At 37.7% G+C, this 19,894-nt stretch overlaps 2 protein-coding genes across 3 annotated transcripts in view; one reads left to right on the top strand and one right to left on the bottom strand.

Annotated features, from left to right (window-relative positions):
- Nucleotides 1–13,757, top strand: part of LOC139935265 (uncharacterized) — a 32,165-nt gene extending 18,408 nt beyond the window's left edge. Inside the window, exons 13-15 of one of the 2 annotated variants that reach the window (XM_071929775.1) lie at nt 306–540; nt 2,817–2,885; nt 4,483–13,757. In XM_071929775.1, the coding sequence (XP_071785876.1) occupies nt 306–540; nt 2,817–2,885; nt 4,483–4,651 (473 nt within the window). In that variant the 3' untranslated portion in view covers nt 4,652–13,757. Of the gene's footprint in view, nt 1–305; nt 541–2,816; nt 2,903–4,482 lie in introns of both variants that reach the window. The other variant, XM_071929776.1, reaches the window with a different exon arrangement.
- The window catches only part of LOC139935266 (cytochrome P450 3A31-like), a 24,519-nt gene continuing 18,260 nt past the window's right edge, over nt 13,636–19,894 (bottom strand). Inside the window, exon 13 of the mRNA XM_071929777.1 lies at nt 13,636–18,582. Within this exon, the coding sequence (XP_071785878.1) occupies nt 18,490–18,582 (93 nt within the window). The 3' untranslated portion in view covers nt 13,636–18,489. The remainder of the gene's footprint in view (nt 18,583–19,894) is intronic.

Below are 19,894 nucleotides of genomic sequence, written 5' to 3'. Positions count from 1 at the left end.
CACAGGTGCAAGCTCGCGTGTCACGCCCATGTTTCAACACTTTTTACTGGTCATAAACAAAGGTTTATACACACACACGTGACGCGCTCTCCGCCAATATAGGAATAGCGAAACTGTCTGAGGTATTTATGAATAATGTTTAAAAACCAAAGATAAATAAATACAATCCCTTTTTATTTGTTCACATCACAGGAGTAAGAATTGCATGTTGTCTTAAATCAAAGTGAAAATTAATGAATGAATAAATGAATGAATGAATGCATGAGATACACTGAGATGACATCGACTATTCCACCCACTATTAGGTCCATACCTGGATCAAGACGTCTTCTTGGAGGCAATGCAAGGAAATCAAGATGTTCTACGGCAGGAGTTGGATACTCTGGGCATATCTTTAGATAGTGTAGAACCAGGCAAGATAGAGCCCATAACACCTCCGGGGCAAGACGGTCTTTCAGCAGGGGCCATCGCAGGCATCGTCATCGGTTGCATTCTCCTGCTGGCACTATGCGTCACTTTGACCGTGGTTGCGTACTCAAAGTAATAAATTGAGTTTTACATAATTATAAGCGTGTGATAACGTATTTATCTCATAGATATAGAATAGAATAACTAGATCGGCCGCGCGTATATACGCGGGTTCTGGCATGGGGGCTGCCATTGCCTATCTCCCGTGTACATTTTCTGTGTGTTGCCGTCAGCACGTGACTTTGTGCCGTCAGCACGTGACATTTAGCGCGTCAAAGGCCTATCTCCTGTGTTCATTTTCGCGCGTTACCTTTCGAACGTGAAATTTTTACCGCGTCCATGGCGAACCAAAACTTGTTTTACACAGGCAATGGCGCGTATGTACGCGCGGCCGATCTAGTTATAAAAATTCTATATCTATGATTTATCTTCAACCAAACTTGGCGCGTGAAATAGAACACACAAGACGCATGGTAGTGATAATATTAGCCGTGCAATATTATCACACAAGCGCGAGTGGAATACGGAAAAATATAGCGCTTCTGCGTCCCATGTCAAACGAGGCCGAAGGCCGAGTTGGATATGGGACGCAGACGCGCTATATTTTCCGTCTGCCACGAGCGCGCGTGTGATAACGTATTTATCTTCAAGCAAACTTGGCGCGTGACATAGAATACACAAGACGCATGGTAGTGATGTTAGACCGTGTTCACACTTGATCCGGCAAGGGCGATTAAAGGAGGATCAGATCCTGCAAGGGCGATCAAAGGGCGATCAACAGCTAGTGTGAACGCAAGAGCGATCATGATCTGATCCTCCTTTTTGATCCCCCTTTATTGCGGGATCAAAGGAGGATCTGATCCTGCAAGGTGGATCAAAAACGTAGTGTGAACGCAACGCAGGATCAGATCCCGCAATTTGACCTACCGACTTCCGGTCTAATCAAACAGAGTTGAAAAAATAAACCGCGAAAGCTTGTAAACAATCAGTGTTGGTTATGCAATGAGAGCGTCCCCTTACACTGGTTCCAACACGTAGCACAGCATTTCTGTGCACAAAAGAACATTACACGATTTGAATGGTACTTGACATTTGCATCCCTGTTCTGCATGCAACAACCGTGCGTGACGAACCACATGCTTCGACCATTTCTTCCTCTGTGCATCGACCAGTTTTCTTTTCATCAGGCGTTCGTGTTTTTTTATCATGCGCACAATCAATGACCTTGCTCAGTTGACCTGTCACACGAGCAGTGAGGAACTTCCGTTGAACCGACGGTCGGGCTAGGGGGATCAATGGACGATCAGACTCAAGTGTGAACGCGTCCGCGATCAGTATGATCGCCCTTGCAGGATCTGATCCTCCGTTGATCGCCCTTGCCGGATCAAGTGTGAACACGGTCTTAGCCGTGCAATATAGGTTTTTATCACCACTCCATTCTGCCAATCTGATTGGAGGATTAACGCGTACTTGAAGATAAAGGTTTTTATCACACCACTCCATTCTGCGAATCTGATTGGAGGATTAGCACGTACTTGAAGATAAAGGTTATTATCACCACTCCATTCTGCCAATCTGATTGGAGGATAAGCGCGTACTTGAAGATAAAGGTTTTTATCACCACTCCATTCTGCGAATCTGATTGGAGGATTAGCGCGTACTTGAAGATAAAGAGCTATATATATAGCTCTACAGTTTTTGATTTTCGTTTTGTACGATAAACCATAACATGATATGACTTTGAAAGCAGTGGACACTATTGGTATTTACTCAAAACAATTGTTAGCATAACAAACTTATTTTGTAACGAACATTGGAGAGCTGTTGATGGCATAAACCACTGTGGGAAACGGCTCCCTCTGAAGTGAGTAGTTTTTGAGAAAGAAGTAATTTCCCACGAATTTGATTTCGAGACCTCAGAATTAGAATTTGAGGTCCCGAAATCAAGCATCTGAAAGCACACAACTTCGTGTGACAAGGGTGTTTTTCTGCCTTTTGTATCTCCTGAGCCCTTACAAAATTACACTGGGACCTGACTTCTCTGCCCCCTCTTAGATGTGTGAAAAAGTCCAATATAGGATATAAATGACTTGAATGAAAACAATACCACATGCCATGACTTTGTGTTAACAGCCCTCACCTGCAGATTGTAACTTAAAGTAAGATTTGCTTAGTTTTGGTTTCACCAACCACTAAAAAGTGGGATTTGAATACAAGTTGTTAAAACCAAATCCGCGAATCTACGTTATTTGCTGGTACATTGGCTAGTTGAAGAATTACAGAGAATAGGTTGTAAAAGGTAGCTGGTTATAATAATGCGGGTTGTTGTTTGTATGTTTGCTCTTTAGACGGTTCATGCTACCATGCTTCAATAGTGTTAAGGTCCTGCCAGAAACAAGTGAGCATCACCAAGCCAGGTAAAAAGATGAAAAAAGTAAGTGACAGAGTGACGACCTTGCTATTTATATCCCGATTTATAGAGTCATAAGAATTAACTGCTTGATCAGTAGCACTTCCGTATGCTAATTAAAGCCAAGCATGCGTACAATACACGTACTGTAAACTACTGAAAAATAGTAGCACAACACTCATTTTGAACGCCACACCACTCTCGCCAATAGCCATGTGATGGGAAAGTCTTTTCAGAGTGAAAGACGGGTACTTTCAACTCGACTTAGTTCGTTCTAATTCACCCAACTCCATACAGACAGGCGAAATGTTCACTCCATTTTTCAGTAGTGTGCGCACGTGCGCAGTGCAATCATAGGAAGAGTCGTTCATAACCTTTTAGCTCAGCTTAACCCTGTTTCTGAACAGTTGGAAAAAGCCCCACAATTTTCATTCAGAAGGAGCAGTGTATTAATAAACAATTAAGTTTAGCAAACTGGCACTAACGGTAATTACTCAATATTAGCTGGAAACCTTACTTGGTAACGAGCAATGGAGAGCTGTTAATTAAATATAAAACATTGTGAGAAAGGGCTCCCTCTCAAGAAACGTAGTTATTGAGAAAGAGACATCTTCTCACTCAAGTAACAAATGCAACAATGGTGTTTTTTTTCGATGACCAGTTGAGTCAAAATTTTCACAGATTTTTTTGTAGGGATACACTAGGTGGTACTTAGCCCTGGCGGCCTTACACTTTCGTTTTGTACTACAGTGACGTCCTGGACATCAGGGTACATTTCTGGGGCGGAAAATTTTCACAGCTTCATAACTCAAATCTTACCTGCACGAAAGCACAAATTTCAACAGATTCACATTCCATGGCAGCATATGTTTTTCTGCGGTGGGTTTTGATCGTCATATATTCTTCACAAATCCGTAATTTTCATGAAATAATGCAGCTCCCAACGTTAAGGAATTCCCATTTTTGTTCGTACTCTCACAGTCTGCCGTGTGTATGCAAGACGCACGACGCGCAAATTTTGAATTGTGTTGTTAACGCTGTGCAGTCAAGATACGGTGAGCAAGAATTCATGCGTCTAGCTTGCATCATGCGTCTTGCACGCGAATGTATACGCGTACGCACGACAACAGACAAAACTGTGAGAAAACGATCGAAACGGGAATTTTTTAACGTTGGGAGCTGCATTATTACACGAAAATGACGGATTTGTGAGGAATGAGGACCAAAACCCACCGCAGAAAAATGTATGCCGCCGTGGAATGTGAATCTGTTGAAATTAGTGGCTTGTTGCAGGTAAGATTTAAGTTATGAAGCTGTGAAATTTTTCCGCCCCAGAAACGGGCCTCAATACTTAGGACTCTGTTCCTGTGTACAGAGAAAGAGTCCTATATAGGGCTAGGTGGTACTGGTCTTTTACAATATTACCAAAGGTGTCCAGTGCCTTTGAATTATTGTGTAGTGTTTAGCAATGTGATTTTAGAATGAGACTATGAAGTTGTTTTCTTATGCAGTGGGTTCCAATTAAACAGAGCAAATAGACATACCCAAACACTTTAAGCGTTTTTATCTTTTAAAAATGATAAATATATTGTTTTATTTGACAGATCAGACCAACAAGCGAGTGCTTTAAAGAGAGCAACACATCACATGTTCTCCCGAAGACGAGCAGAGTATACTGTTCTAAACGTCCAGACCAAACCGGCTCTTTTATTCAGAGCCACCACTCCCTCTAAAGAGTTTTTACTCGTGGTTGTACTCGCAAAATTACTATAATTCATAATTATATCTATAGTTAATCTTAGATCACACGTTGTTATCCAAAGTCATGTTGCATCATTATACGCATCTCTTATAGTATTTATGCATAATGTACGTCACAATGCTAACTCAAAACGAGGCAATGGGCGCAGCCACTGCAAGTGATGTGGAACGTGCGCCCAGCCTCATTTTGGGTAAGAACTATGACGTCATGCATAAGTCTTAAGAGAGGCGAATGTTTCATCATGCTACTTGGATGTAATAGTCTGTCACTTTTGTTATAGTTTAAATCTGAACCAAAACAACCAATACAACATTTATGTGCGCAGATCATTTCCATGCTAAGGCGATATTTTAGGGCATTACTTGATTACTGTCCATAACTTGCACAAACCGTATATAGTACAGTACTAATATATCTTGTTGTTATAGGCCTAAATCATTTTAGTTTTAACGATGCGCACATGATTCTACTGTTTCATAGTTTTAGACGAACCCGCACATTACTGCAACCACGAAAATACACCGGAAGTTGCAAATCGCTCGCTCTCCATTTTTCTCTTCTTATCATGCCGTTGTTTTTGTTTTTCTTGTCAACAGTGTCACAAGTCTTTGATTTTTTAAAACAACGGGTTGTTATTTGTTCTTCCTTATCTTATGAATCGTGTTTTACTTGTTTAGGTATAATATAAACAACCGTGTTTAGTCTAATAGATGGAACAAGAGCTTAAAGGAACGTTACAGAATTGATAAGAAAACAAAACCGTGAAGATCACAGATTTACATCAAACTTACATGGTCTAATGATGATGATAGTAGAAAAAATCCCTCGAAATATTTCTGCCTGAAATGTCGTATTTTGATGAGAAATAAATAATTCAACTTTGCGTTTGGAGTTTATCGCTCAGTGAGCATTATTTTTATTCATGTTTCATCAATGTCATGCAAAAACGTGTGTATAGGCCTAGTCGGCTTTTCACTATTTTCTCGTGACCCAGATAGCCGATCGATCTCAAACTTCTACATGTTTGTCAGTTTAGTTATATGGTGGATTACATAAAGTCCTAACACTGTCAGCAACTGTCTGTTAGCAAAACAAATTATGTAATGTTAGCACTTAGACACTAACTTAAAGTAGAAAAACTGCATGTAGCAACAACTACTCCATCATATGCAATGCAAGGGACAAACTTCTTGAACTTTCTTGACCCCCCCCCCCTTCATTTCATCTGAATAAGTCGTTTTTGCTACAAAAGCTCATTCAGTTAGTCTTTTTGTCCTACCATGAAGTTCTTATTTACTTGTTTACATAAACCTACAATCACGTTTCTCTGTTTTTTGATTTACCATGGAAATCCCAAGGTTGACATTATGAGAGACTACACGATTTGTTTGATTTTAATGCGGGTATGTTTCCTCCTGTATGCCTAGATATTATATCCCGTGATCATGTGAAGCATCAGTGTATTGGTAATAAATATTCATGTATCAATAGATAATACAACTTATTTTGTTCCCTTGGAAAACCCATAAAAAAAAACAAGCGGTTGATCAACTTGTTTAAGTTGAGTAAAGCGCTAGCGCTGCCTAGCTGCCGATTTTGTGCTTACTTTGCAATTTCTATTTCATAGCGCTGCTAACCGTAAGCACACGAAAAGGCATGCTAACCTTCCGGTGCTTACCGCACGAAAATAAATGACGTCACAATGCAAATCCGAAGTAAACACGCAATATGGGGCCAATTTCATAGAGCTGCTTCAGCAAAAAAATTGCTTAAGCACGAAAATAGCTTGCTTGTTTTACACATGTTACTGGCAAAAATGTCATGCCATACACATTGCTTGTGACTGGTATTTAGCTATTGTTTACTTAGCATAACAATTGAGTGGAGTTTTGACCGGTAAATTAATTTTACTAGGCAAGGATTTTTTTGCTTAAGCAAAACTTTGTGCTTAAGCAGCTCTATGAAATTGGGCCCTGGCCGCCCAATTTTTGTGCTAACCTGTGAAATACGCTAAGGCTTAAGCAATTTTTTTCTGCTACAGTAAGCACGCAAATTTGCTTACCGTTAAGCAGCGCTATGAAATTGGGCCCAGATAATGTACACGGGAGATAGGCAATGGCGGTCCCATGCTAGAACCCGCGCATCATGTACGCGCGGCCGATCTAGTTTTTCTATTCTATATCAATGGACAATGGGCGCAGCCACTGCAAGTGATGGGGAACGTGCGCCCAGCCTCTTGGGTAAGAACTACGACGTCATGCATAAGTAATAAGAGAGGCGAATGTTTCATCATGCTACTTGGATGTGATAGTTTGTAACCTTTTCTAGGCTGTACACCAACCAGTAGGCACATTATATTTTACTGAAAGCTGATTGATAAATTAGTTGTTTTTATAGTTAAAATCTGAACCAAAACAACGAATACAAAATGTATGTGCGCAGATCATTTCCATGCCAAGGCGATATTTTAGGGCATTACTTAATTACGATCTATAAATTGCATAAGCCGTATAGTACAGTACTATTATATCTTGTTGGCCTAAGTAGTTTTAGTTTTAATATTGAGTAAACAAAATACTATTTCTCTTCTCTCCATATTTATCCCCTTACCATGCCGTTGTTTATGTTTTTCTTATCAAAAGTGTCAAAAGGTTTTTTAATCAAACAACAGGTTTTTTATTTGTTAAAACTTTTAATATGAATCGTGTTTTACTTGTTTACGTATAATATAAACAACCGTGTTTAGTCTAACAGATGGAACAAGAGCTCAAAGGAACGTTACAGAAAACGTGAAGATCACAGATTTACATCAAACTTACATGGTCTAATAATGATGATAGTAGAAACAATCCCTTGAAATGTTTCTGCCTGAATGTTATGTTTTTGATGAGAAATAAATAACTCAACTTTGCGTTTGGAGTTTATCGCTTAGTCAGCATTTTATTCATGTTTTGTTTCATCAATGTCATGCAAAAAAGTGTGTAGGCCTAGTCGATTTTCACTATTTTCTCGTGACCCAGATAGCCGATCGATCTCAAATTTCTACAGGTTTGTCAGTTTAGTTGGTGGATTGCATAAAGTGCTAACACTGTCAGCAACTGTCTGTTAGCAAAAAAATTATCCAATGTTAGCACTTAAATACAAACGTTTTGTTGTTGTTTGCATCAATGTCATGCATGCAAAACAAATGCGTAGGCCTAGTCGGTTTTTCACTATTTTCAAATTTCTACAGGTTTGTCAGTTTAGTTATTTAGTTAATGATAATTATGGTGGATTACATAAAGTGCTAACACTATCAGCATTCAGCAACTGTATGTTAGCAAAATAAATTATCTAATGTTAGCAATTAGATACAAACTTAAAGTAGAAAAACTCCATGAATTTCCGTATAGCAACAACTACTGCATCATATGCAATGCAAGGGACAAACTTCTTGAACTTTCTTGACCCCCCCCCCCCCTTCATTTCATGTGAATAAGTCGTTATTGCTACAAAAGCTCACTCAGTTAGTCTTTTAGTCGTACCATGAAGTTCTTATTTACTTGTTTACATAAACCTACAATCACGTTTCTCTCTTTTTGAATTCATCATGGAAATCCCAAGGTTGACATTATGAGAGACTACACGATTTGTTTGATTTTAATGCGGGTATGTTTCCTCCTGTATGTCTAGATATTATAGCCCGTGATCATGTGAAGCATCAGTGTATTGGTAATAAATATTCATGTATCAATAGATAATACAAATGATTTTGTTTCCTTGGAAAACCCATACAAAACAAGCTGTTGATAAACTTGTTGAAGTTGAGTAAAAAAAAATTGAACCAAAATAAAGGGCAGGATTCACATTTTTAAAAATGGTAGGAATGCACTCGACATTTTTGAACAGCTACCTGAGCGGAATGTTTTTAACGGAAATTGTATTTTAACTTGTTTATAAAGCACTTGTTCACCATTTTAATGTAATTTTGATTTGTGTACAGTTATTGATTAAAAAAATCAGGCTCAACCTAAAGGTTTTGAAAAATTAAAACACTTCCGCCGTGGACGGCACAAGTCAAAGGACAATACCGCTGACGTCTTGTCTGGGAGTTTGCTTTGTTATACCTCCACGCTGCAACAAAGCGGCTTTACAAATTGGAGCTCTCAACTATGACGTTTTGAGAGTGGTTATGTAACGGGGCTTTTCTCAAATCTCTCAGAAAAGCGCTGGATAAGGGCATTCGAAATGATTGTTTTTTTTACACAATTGAAATCTGTATATAATCATATTTCCTCGATTTCCTTATTCATTGAAAACATTTTAAGTGAAATTCAGCAAAGTTCACGACCTGACATTTTCGTTCGAGCAGGTCTTTAAGAAAACCAGTCAAAGTATCAACCTACACTTTGGACGGCATAGTTTGTAAATGGCTTATTTATAAGTTAGTATTTAAGAACTGATTGGAGGAGGTCGTGAGATTAATTCCTTCTTCCGATTCACTAGGGTAAACTGGGGTGAAAACATCAAACAGTCCTTTTAAATAAACAAAAACAATACATTTTAAATGGTAATAATTTTATGTTTTTCGCTTCAGACTGAAGAAATCACACAAAGTAATCCATTTGAATTTGTCAGAGTACACTTATTAACAAACTATTACTTTCTTTGATAATGCAACTGGAATTTGGCAATCTGCAATTTTTTTTTATATATTTGCAAGATTAATTATTCATATAATTAAAGTCTACATAAGCCATGATGATAGATGATAGAAGTACATAAAGAACCCAGCCCGCCGGTAATGTGCATACAACGAAATTGCAAGTAAAAGGGAACTTTCTCGTGCATGAATAATACACCTCTACAAACAATAAAGGCTATTTAATTATAACTAGATCTTAGTAACTTTGTATAGCCTACACTAAATACTTTTCTTCTGTTCTATTGTTACCAATTTTTGTTGCTAATTGTATTTATAGAGAACATAGAAGTAGCTTTTGGAAATTGCTAATACCAACCGTAAGGATCTATGGTACAGACCTTAATCACGCTGTCACCATCTTGGTCATGTTCCCCATTTCCAGTATCAGTATTGAATGCTAACATTCATTGGGATGGCACCAGACTATTATTTCGCCCAGCCTGCATTTTTTGTTCTCCGTACCACACGTTGGCCATCGCAGACACGCAGAATGTATGAGCGCTTTCCCGAATCCCTTCACTGTTGACCCCGTGGCCAGCGTGTGATACGAAAGAAAAAAAATGCGTCCAGCCTCAGCTTGGTGACTTGACAATGAGTTGGAATGGATTAAAATCATGATGGCCACACCGTGATAAAGGTCTATAAACACCGCAAAGTAGTTAATGGCCTGACGTTTCGACCGTAAGTATAGGCCCTTTTCGAATCAAGGCTTCAGCTCAAGATTCGGCTCAGACTAACTTGGCCCCGCGGTTGTTTTTTGGCATGTGCGCGTACTTTGCGTATACGTGCTCGGTGTTCGGGGCTTCAGACGAGAGAACGGAGCCTGAAGCCGAATCCAAAGTTAAAGCCGTGGATTCTAAAGGGGCCTAAGTCTTTCTCGAAAGAAGGTCTTTGCTATAGACCGATCCGACGCGCACCGGGCGCGCAAGTGTTTATCACCGCGGCTGGGGTGTACATGTGCCCAGTTTTGTGCACAAAGACATGAGGAAATCATGTTCATTTTCACTCTTTATAGAAATTAAATGTTTTCCTCAACGAATAACACAATTTCCTTAACAGGACACCATGATATACCAATGTAGATCACTGACCAAAAATATTTGCACACAAAAAAATAAGCCGAATCATCTTGAAAAAGGTGCTTGTCTTAGGCGAGTTAGGGGTCAAAGACGCAGAACCTGCATAAATGTCGCTAAAATGCATTACATCGGCAGGGTATTTTGTCAGAATTTCAGTATTTTACTTTCTGCTTAAAAACTTCAAGAATGTAGTACGTTGTTATATCAAGCAGCCATATCAAGGAAATTTCATGGATTATCAAAGAAGACATTCAATCCCATAAAAAAGTGAAAAGGAAAACGATTTTCTCATGTCTTTGTGCACAAAACTATAGGCCCAGCACTTGGATCGGCCTATAGGGTCGAAACGTTAGGTCATTATCTTTTTTTTCTTCGTTACATCTTAAAACAGAATTATACCTTTGTTATAAATTGTTTTGCCTTGTTTTTTTCTTCTTCAGTGATTCAGTGATTTGCACTTTACGAGCTTTTATTTTTACTTGTCGTCTGCAAAGTAATACCATTTCCAATAACTTTATGATTTATGATGTGATTACCTGTGATGACACAGCGAGCTGTCAGGTCCTAACAGTGTCCCGGTACTTATAAGTCTAAGTTTATAATGCAGGTACTTTTTTCCCGACCGTAAGCTGGCATGTTTAGTTAGTTCACCTCTCAAATGTATAAATGAATATTATTCACATGATTGCAATTTTTTTTACAGGTACTTCGAGCAAAAATCAACAAAACCAGCAATAATATTTTACTCATAAAAAGAAGAAAAAACAGTGTATTAACCTATGGAATCATTAGACCGGCAAGTAGATAAAGTTTGTATATTTCTATCAGAATAGTTCAAATAATTAATGGTATCTTTGGATTTTCTTCTAAACAGTTTTCGGAAATCAACAATGATGAAAACGCTTGTTGAATATTCATAATGTATCCACACGTCATGACTAGTGACCCTTGACCTGTTGAGTTTATGATAATACAATGTCCGATATCACCATTACAATTTACAAGGAAATCAGCATTACGATACATATAACTTTTCGCGAATACCCATTGCGCAAGCGCTAACTGTTGAATGAGGTGCATGCTGGTCTAGCTAGCAATCAACACTTGATCACTAGCTAGACCAGCATGCACCTCATTCCACGCATAACGATCCCCGTACCAAGTATTTGCGGTCATGTCTATGCAGAGTCAAACTAATTGCATAAACCGTATAGTACAGTACTATTATATCTTGTTGGCCTAAGTAGTTTTAGTTTTAATATTGAGTAAACAAAATACTATTTCTCTTCTCTCCATATTTATCCCCTTACCATGCCGTTGTTTATGTTTTTCTTATCAAAAGTGTCAACAGGTTTTTTTTAATCAAACAACAGGTTTTTTATTTGTTAAAACTTTTAATATGAATCGTGTTTTACTTGTTTACGTATTATATAAACAACCGTGTTTAGTCTAACAGATGGAACAAGAGCTCAAAGGAACGTTACAGAAAACGTGAAGATCACAGATTTACATCAAACTTACATGGTCTAATAATGATGATAGTAGAAACAATCCCTTGAAATGTTTCTGCCTGAATGTTATGTTTTTGATGAGAAATAAATAACTCAACTTTGCGTTTGGAGTTTATCGCTTAGTCAGCATTTTATTCATGTTTTGTTGCATCAATGTCATGCAAAAAAGTGTGTAGGCCTAGTCGATTTTCACTATTTTCTCGTGACCCAGATAGCCGATCGATCTCAAATTTCTACAGGTTTGTCAGTTTAGTTGGTGGATTGCATAAAGTGCTAACACTGTCAGCAACTGTCTGTTAGCAAAAAAATTATCCAATGTTAGCACTTAAATACAAACGTTTTGTTGTTGTTTGCATCAATGTCATGCATGCAAAACAAATGCGTAGGCCTAGTCGGTTTTTCGCTATTTTCAAATTTCTACAGGTTTGTCAGTTTAGTTAGTTAATGATAATTATGGTGGATTACATAAAGTGCTAACACTATCAGCATTCAGCAACTGTATGTTAGCAAAATAAATTATCTAATGTTAGCAATTACAAACTTAAAGTAGAAAAACTCCATGAATTTCCGTATAGCAACAACTACTGCATCATATGCAATGCAAGGGACAAACTTCTTGAACTTTCTTGACCCCCCCCCCCTTCATTTCATGAGAATAAGTCGTTGTTGCTACAAAAGCTCACTCAGTTAGTCTTTTAGTCGTACCATGAAGTTCTTATTTACTTGTTTACATAAACCTACAATCACGTTTCTCTCTTTTTGAATTCATCATGGAAATCCCAAGGTTGACTTTATGAGAGACTACACGATTTGTTTGATTTTAATGCGGGTATGTTTCCTCCTGTATGCCTAGATATTATAGCCCGTGATCATGTGAAGCATCAGTGTATTGGTAATAAATATTTATGTATCAATAGATAATACAACTGATTTTGTTTCCTTGGAAAACCCATACAAAACAAGCGGTTGATAAACTTGTTGAAGTTGAGTAAAAAAAAAATGAACCAAAATAAAGGGCAGGATTCACATTTTTAAAAATGGTAGGAATGCACTCGACATTTTTGAACAGCTACCTGAGCGGAATGTTTTTAACGGAAATTGTATTTTAACTTGTTTATAAAGCACTTGTTCACCATTTTAATGTAATTTTGATTTGTGTACAATTATCGATTAAAAAAATCAGGCTCAACCTAAAGGTTTTGAAAAATTAAAACACTTCCGCCGTGGACGGCACAAGTCAAAGGACAATACCGCTGACGTCTTGTCTGGGAGTTTGCTTTGTTATACCTCCACGCTGCAACAAAGCGGCTTTACAAATTGGAGCTCCCAACTATGACGTTTTGAGAGTGGTTATGTAACGGGGCTTTTCTCAAATCTCTCAGAAAAGCGCTGGATAAGGGCATTCGAAATGATTGTTTTTTTTACACAATTGAAAGCTGTATATAATCATATTTCCTCGATTTCCTTATTCATTTAAAACATTTTAAGTGAAATTCAGCAAAGTTCACGACCTGACATTTTCGTTCAAGCAGGTCTTTAAGAAGGCCAGTCAAAGTATCAACCTACACTTTGGACGGCATAGTTTGTAAATGGCTTATTTATAAGTTAGTATTTAAGGACTGATTGGAGGAGGTCGTGAGATTAATTCCTACTTCCGATTCACTAGGGTAAACTGGGGTGAAAACATCAAACAGTCCTTATAAATAAACAAAAACAATACATTTTAAATGGTAATAATTTTATGTTTTTCGCTTCAGACCAGATTAGCAGGTTCCAAGTGTTTGAAAGAGAGCTGAAGAAATCACACAAAGTAATCCATTTGAATTTGTCAGAGTACACTTATTAACAAACTATTACTTTCTTTGATAATGCAACTGGAATTTGGCAATCTGCAATTTTTTTTTTTTTTATATATTTGCAAGATTAATTATTCATATAATTAAAGTCTGCATAAGCCATGATGATAGATGATAGAAGTACATAAAGAACCCAGCCCGCCAGTAATGTGCATACAACGAAATTGCAAGTAAAAGGGAACTTTCTCGTGCATGAATAATACACCTCTACAAACAATAAAGGCTATTTAATTATAACTATATCTTAGTAACTTTGTATAGCCTACACTAAATACTTTTCTTCTGTTCTATTGTTACCAATTTTTGTTGCTAATTGTATTTATAGAGAACATAGAAGTAGCTTTTGGAAATTGCTAATACCAACCGCAAGGATCTATGGTACAGACCTTAATCACGCTGTCACCATCTTGGTCATGTTCCCTATTTCCAGTATCAGTATTGAATGCTAACATTCATTGCGGATGGCACCAGACTATTATTTCGCCCAGCCTGCATTTTTTGTTCTCCGTACCACACGTTGGCCATCGCAGACACGCAGAATGTATGAGCGCTTTCCCGAATCCCTTCACTGTTGACCCCGTGGCCAGCGTGTGATACGAAAGAAAAAAATGCGTCCAGCCTCAGCTTGGTGACTTGACAATGAGTTGGAATGGATTAAAATCATGATGGCCACACCGTGATAAAGGTCTATAAACACCGCAAAGTAGTTAATGGCCTGACGTTTCGACCGTAAGTATAGGCCCTTTTCGAATCAAGGCTTCGGCTCAAGATTCGGCTCAGACTAACTTGGCCCCGCGGTTGTTTTTTGGCATGTGCGCGTACTTTGCGTATACGTGCTCGGTGTTCGGGGCTTCAGACGAGAGAACGGAGCCTGAAGCCGAATCCAAAGCCAAAGCCGTGGATTCTAAAGGGGCCTAAGTCTTTCTCGAAAGAAGGTCTTTGCTATAGACCGATCCGACGCGCACCGGGCGCGCAAGTGTTTATCACCGCGGCTGGGGTGTGCATGTGCCCAGTTTTGTGCACAAAGACATGAGGAAATCATGTTCCTTTTCACTCTTTATAGAAATTAAATGTTTTCCTCAACGAATAACACAATTTCCTTAACAGGACACCATGATATACCAATGTAGATCACTGACCAAAAATATTTGCACACAAAAAAATAAGCCGAATCATCTTGGAAAAGGTGCTTGTCTTAGGCGAGTTAGGGATCAAAGACGCAGAACCTGCATAAATGTCGCTAAAATGCATTACATCGGCAGGGTATTTTGTCAGAATTTCAGTATTTTACTTTCTGCTTAAAAACTTCAAGAATGTAGTACGTTGTTATATCAAGCAGCCATATCAAGGAAACTTCATGGATTATCAAGGAAGACATTCAATCCCATAAAAAAGTGAAAAGGAAAACGATTTTCTCATGTCTTTGTGCACAAAACTATAGGCCCAGCACTTGGATCGGCCTATAGGGTCGAAACGTTAGGTCATTATCTTTTTTTCTTCGTTACATCTTAAAACAGAGTTATACCTTTGTTATAAATTGTTTTGCCTTGTTTTTTCTTCTTCAGTGATTCAGTGATTTGCACTTTACGAGCTTTTATTTTTACTTGTCGTCTGCAAAGTAATACCATTTCCAATAACTTTATGATTTATGATGCGATTACCTGTGATGACACAGCGAGCTGTCAGGTCCTAACAGTGTCCCGGTACTTATAAGTCTGAGTTTATAATGCAGGTACTTTTTTCCCGACCGTAACCTGGCATGTTTAGTTAGTTCACCTCTCAAATGTGTAAATGAATATTATTCACATGATTGCAATTTTTTTTACAGGTACTTCGAGCAAAAATCAACAAAACCAGCAATACTATTTTACTCATAAAAAGAAGAAAAAACAGTGTATTAACCTATGGAATCATTAGACCGGCAAGTAGATAAAGTTTGTATATTTCTATCAGAATAGTTCAAACAATTAATGGTATCTTTGGATTTTCTTCTAAACAGTTTTCGGAAATCAACAATGATGAAAACGCTTGTTGAATATTCATAATGTATCCACACGTCATGACTAGTGACCCTTGACCTGTTGAGTTTATGATAATACAATGTCCGATATCACCATTACAATTTACAAGGAAATCAGCATTACGATACATATAACTTTTCGCGAATACCCATTGCGCAAGCGCTAACTGTTGAATGAGGTGCATGCTGGTCTAGCTAGCAATCAAAACTTGATCACTAGCTAGACCAGCATGCACCTCATTCCACGCATAACGATCCCTGTACCAAGTATTTGCGGTCATGTCTATGCAGATTCAAACTTAATGGTGTTTGAAGCTTTGCATGGTGTGGAGAATAAGAGCAACTATAAATATAAATATTAATAGTAAACTTGCGGGTACAACCATGGGTAAAAACTCTTTTGAAGGAGTGGTGGCTCTGAAAAGAGCCGGTTTGGTCTCGACGTTTCAAACAGTATACCCTGCTCTCCTGAAGACGAGCAGAGTATACTGTTCGAAACGTCGAGACCAAACCGGCTCTTTTCGGAGCCACCAGTTTCTACCCATGGTTGTACCCGCAAGTTTACTATTAATATTTATATTTATACAGTTGCTGTCAAACTTATTCAGTGTTAAATTATTCTAGTGAAGTTATATACAACTATCATAACATAACCATCACCGTGAAATCAAAATCTTAATTGTCCGCCCACTATGTGTTCAGAATTGTTCGAGTGAATTCGTCGCGTTTTTCTCATAGTGACGAATCGGGAAAAAGTGCATTCCGAGTAAATCCACTTTGAAGTTTTGACGCGTATTCATCCATTGCTTTCATATCTTTGTATCATACATTATCACTTGCAAAATGGAAGGTATGTTTCTAGGAATGTATAGAAGGTATTTGTTTATTTTATTTAAAATGAAACGACCTAAAATAACCAATATAGCCTTTTAAACCTATTCGTCAGTATGTAAAAAAACATTGTTCTCGTTTACGCGCCTATTCGTCACTTTTTGTGCCCGATTCGTCGGTATGTAAAGAAATAAGTCTACGCGCTTGGGCTTATTCGTCAGTAATATTAACATTAATGCACGTAACTTAACGTGTCCTTGTTTTTCATTTGTGTTAAATTGAAGACTAACTGTTAAATCCTGAGCGAATCACTGGTCCATAATTCCTTCTTTTTGGGGGTGGGGGGAGAGGGTGGGGTTGATGAGGTCGGAGGGGATGGGTGTCATTTGCACAGTGTGGATTGGGGGGGGGGGGGTGAGGTTTAACGTATATTCAGACCGGACTAAAAAAAAAAAAAAACAGACAAAACTTCCATATATTAAAAGGGAGTACACATGAGATTTTCCATTTCATTTTGGTCTTGTTAACCTCCAGATATCACAGTAATTGGGAGGTATGTAATTTGTCCAAGTTATTCCTTCTTGGAATAATCATTTGATTTTGTTTGAACTACTTTTGAAAGATTTCATTTAACAATCAAAGATTGTTTAGGCTACAACAGGAAATTCTGGTATACGATAAGAATTATAATATATGCTCCAAAACAATTATTGGTAAAACCATTGATTTATAAAATCATATTACTGTTGAATGTATTCCATCCAGACTCGAGGCTTCACTCAATGTTGCCACATTATTGGAAAACAGAATAAGCATTATTCATTCTTGAAGTAAGAGCAAATCCTGACAAAAAATACCAAGCATGAGCAACATCTTTTAGACTTGACAATTTAACAAGTATAGTGCCCACAATTAACTTTTTTCGGCACGATAGGTACCTGAATTACTAAGATTAGCTTGAAGATTGAACGGACTGAATAATACAAACTAATCTATAAAGTCAGTTTGAAATAATCTGTCTTTCAGAGCTATGCTTACCTCAAAACTATGTTCCTTTTATCTAAAATTATGTTTTAGCTTCGAGTGACCCGCATTATGAAACCGTAACAACTGACCTCATTTCAGAGAAACCCGATGGTACCTGGCATACCATTCATACGTCACTTAAATGGAGTGGTTACCAGCGCATTTGCCTATTCGTCACTATGTAAAAAACAAAACTGTATATTTATGTGTTTATGGAGTGGCGAATCACTTATTCGTCAGTATGTCAAGAAACGTTCATTAGCCTTCAAAATATTCGCCAACTTTAAGACTCTATATCTTAAAAAGGAGATGTTATTTCGGTTCAAAACTTTCAGAAATGAATTCAGAAGACAAACTAACCCCAAAACTGCAAAAACCCAAATTTGCTCAAAATTGCCGATTCGTCAATATGAGAATAACGCGACGAATTGTACCTAAAAGTCACTGGATATTATTGGTGATTACTCAAAACAATTGTTAGCATAAAACCTTACTTGGTAACAAGCAATAGAGAGCTGTTGATAATATAAAACATGGTGAGAACTGGCTCCCTCTGAAGAAACGTCGTTTTCGGGAAAGAAGTAATTTTCAACTTAAATATTTGAGTATGATTTCGAGACCTCATAATTAGATTTTGAGGTCCCGAAATCGAGCATCTGAAAGTACACAACTTCGCCGTGACAAGGTTTTTTTTCCCATCCATTATTATCTCGCAACTTCGACGACCATGAGTTCAAATTTTCACAGGTTTGTTATTTTGAGCATGTTCAGGCTATTAAATTCGAATTGCCTTGTACTTTACATGTGGTCTGATACCGTCAGCTGAAATGAGGGTTTGATATTTAAATGACTGTCACATCTTTCCTGGGAACGAGGCGGATGTTGATGCCGTTCTCAGGTGTCAGGAGACCACGAGTTCCTCGCTTCGGTGGAATCTGAAGAAGAATAAAAAAGCACATACAAAAAAATCGAATAAGTGCTGATCAATACATTGGTTATTGGTGGTTTTGTTCGTATATTTTTTTACAGATGTGAAATTTGCATCGGAGATATAGAATATTCATTTTGGCTTTACCCATCGTTGTACATGTATAATGGTTAACCCAAATTTAATATTATTATACATTTTTGTGTTAACCCTAAAGCAAAACAAGAAGAATTTGGGGATACATCCTCCACTATAGTTTTTGCCAACCCCTATTTGACGACCTCTTGTCACCCTTTATGTTACATGGCAAAACATTTTCTGCTAGATTTTTAACGTTTAAAATGCGAGCGTGCTTGTTTTCGAACTGCATGCTGTCCATATAGTTTAGAGTACTGGATTAACTTATCGAATTATAAGTTTAAATGATAGGCGTGTCTACCCGTTGAAACAGAGGACTTTAAAGGATTCGGGTACCCTTTCAAAATGTCCACAGATTTACATTAAACTTACAGGGTTTGAAGATAATGATAGTGGAAAGCTTCCCTTCAAACATTACTAACTAAGGTTGTGTAGTTTTTGAGCAATGAGTAAAACAAGTCACAAAATAGTTTTGGCCTCATGAGACCAAAATTATTTTAGCATGTAAAATCCCCTTAACCAGTTATGATAATTTTACCAGAACCATAGCATAACTGGTTAATACGTTTTTACATGCTAAAACTGAGACGAAAATTATTACTTTTACTCATTTCTCAAAAACTACAGCACCTTAGTAAGTAATATTTCAAGGGAAGCTTTCCCTATCATAATCTTCAAACTGTGTAAGTTTAATGTAAATCTGTGGACATTGTGTTTTTTGTTAGGAAAAAGTACATAAAAAAATACCCTTTAACAAAAGGGATCTGGGTATGTAACAGAGCGACGTCCTCGCTCCCGTTTTCGTTTTCAAAACCAATGGGAAGGTAAAAAAAAAAAATAAAAATAAAACAGTGGGAGAACAAAGATAAGTCTTTGATTAATGGGATTTACAAACAAAAGCTAGGATTAATCCTATCTCGAATTAGGATGAGTAACCCGTTCTAACTAAGGATGTGTCCAATGCGTCCTACGTATTTGGATGTGGAACTTAACCCGTCCTAAGTCATAAGATTAATCCTAAGTTAGAAAGAGTTTGGTGAAATCGGCGGCTGGTGTACTTAGTAAACAATATTACAATGTTAACTTACTTCTACGGTTGTTACTAACGTTTTCTTATTCTGAATTTTCGATTGTCGGGCGCTGGACTTCAATGCATTTCAATTTTCAACTCAATCAAAATA

Source organism: Asterias amurensis, chromosome 3, assembly GCF_032118995.1.
Source record: "Asterias amurensis chromosome 3, ASM3211899v1".
NCBI classification, from domain to species: Eukaryota; Metazoa; Echinodermata; class Asteroidea; order Forcipulatida; family Asteriidae; genus Asterias; species Asterias amurensis.
This window is presented reverse-complemented; position numbering and strand designations above follow the sequence as displayed.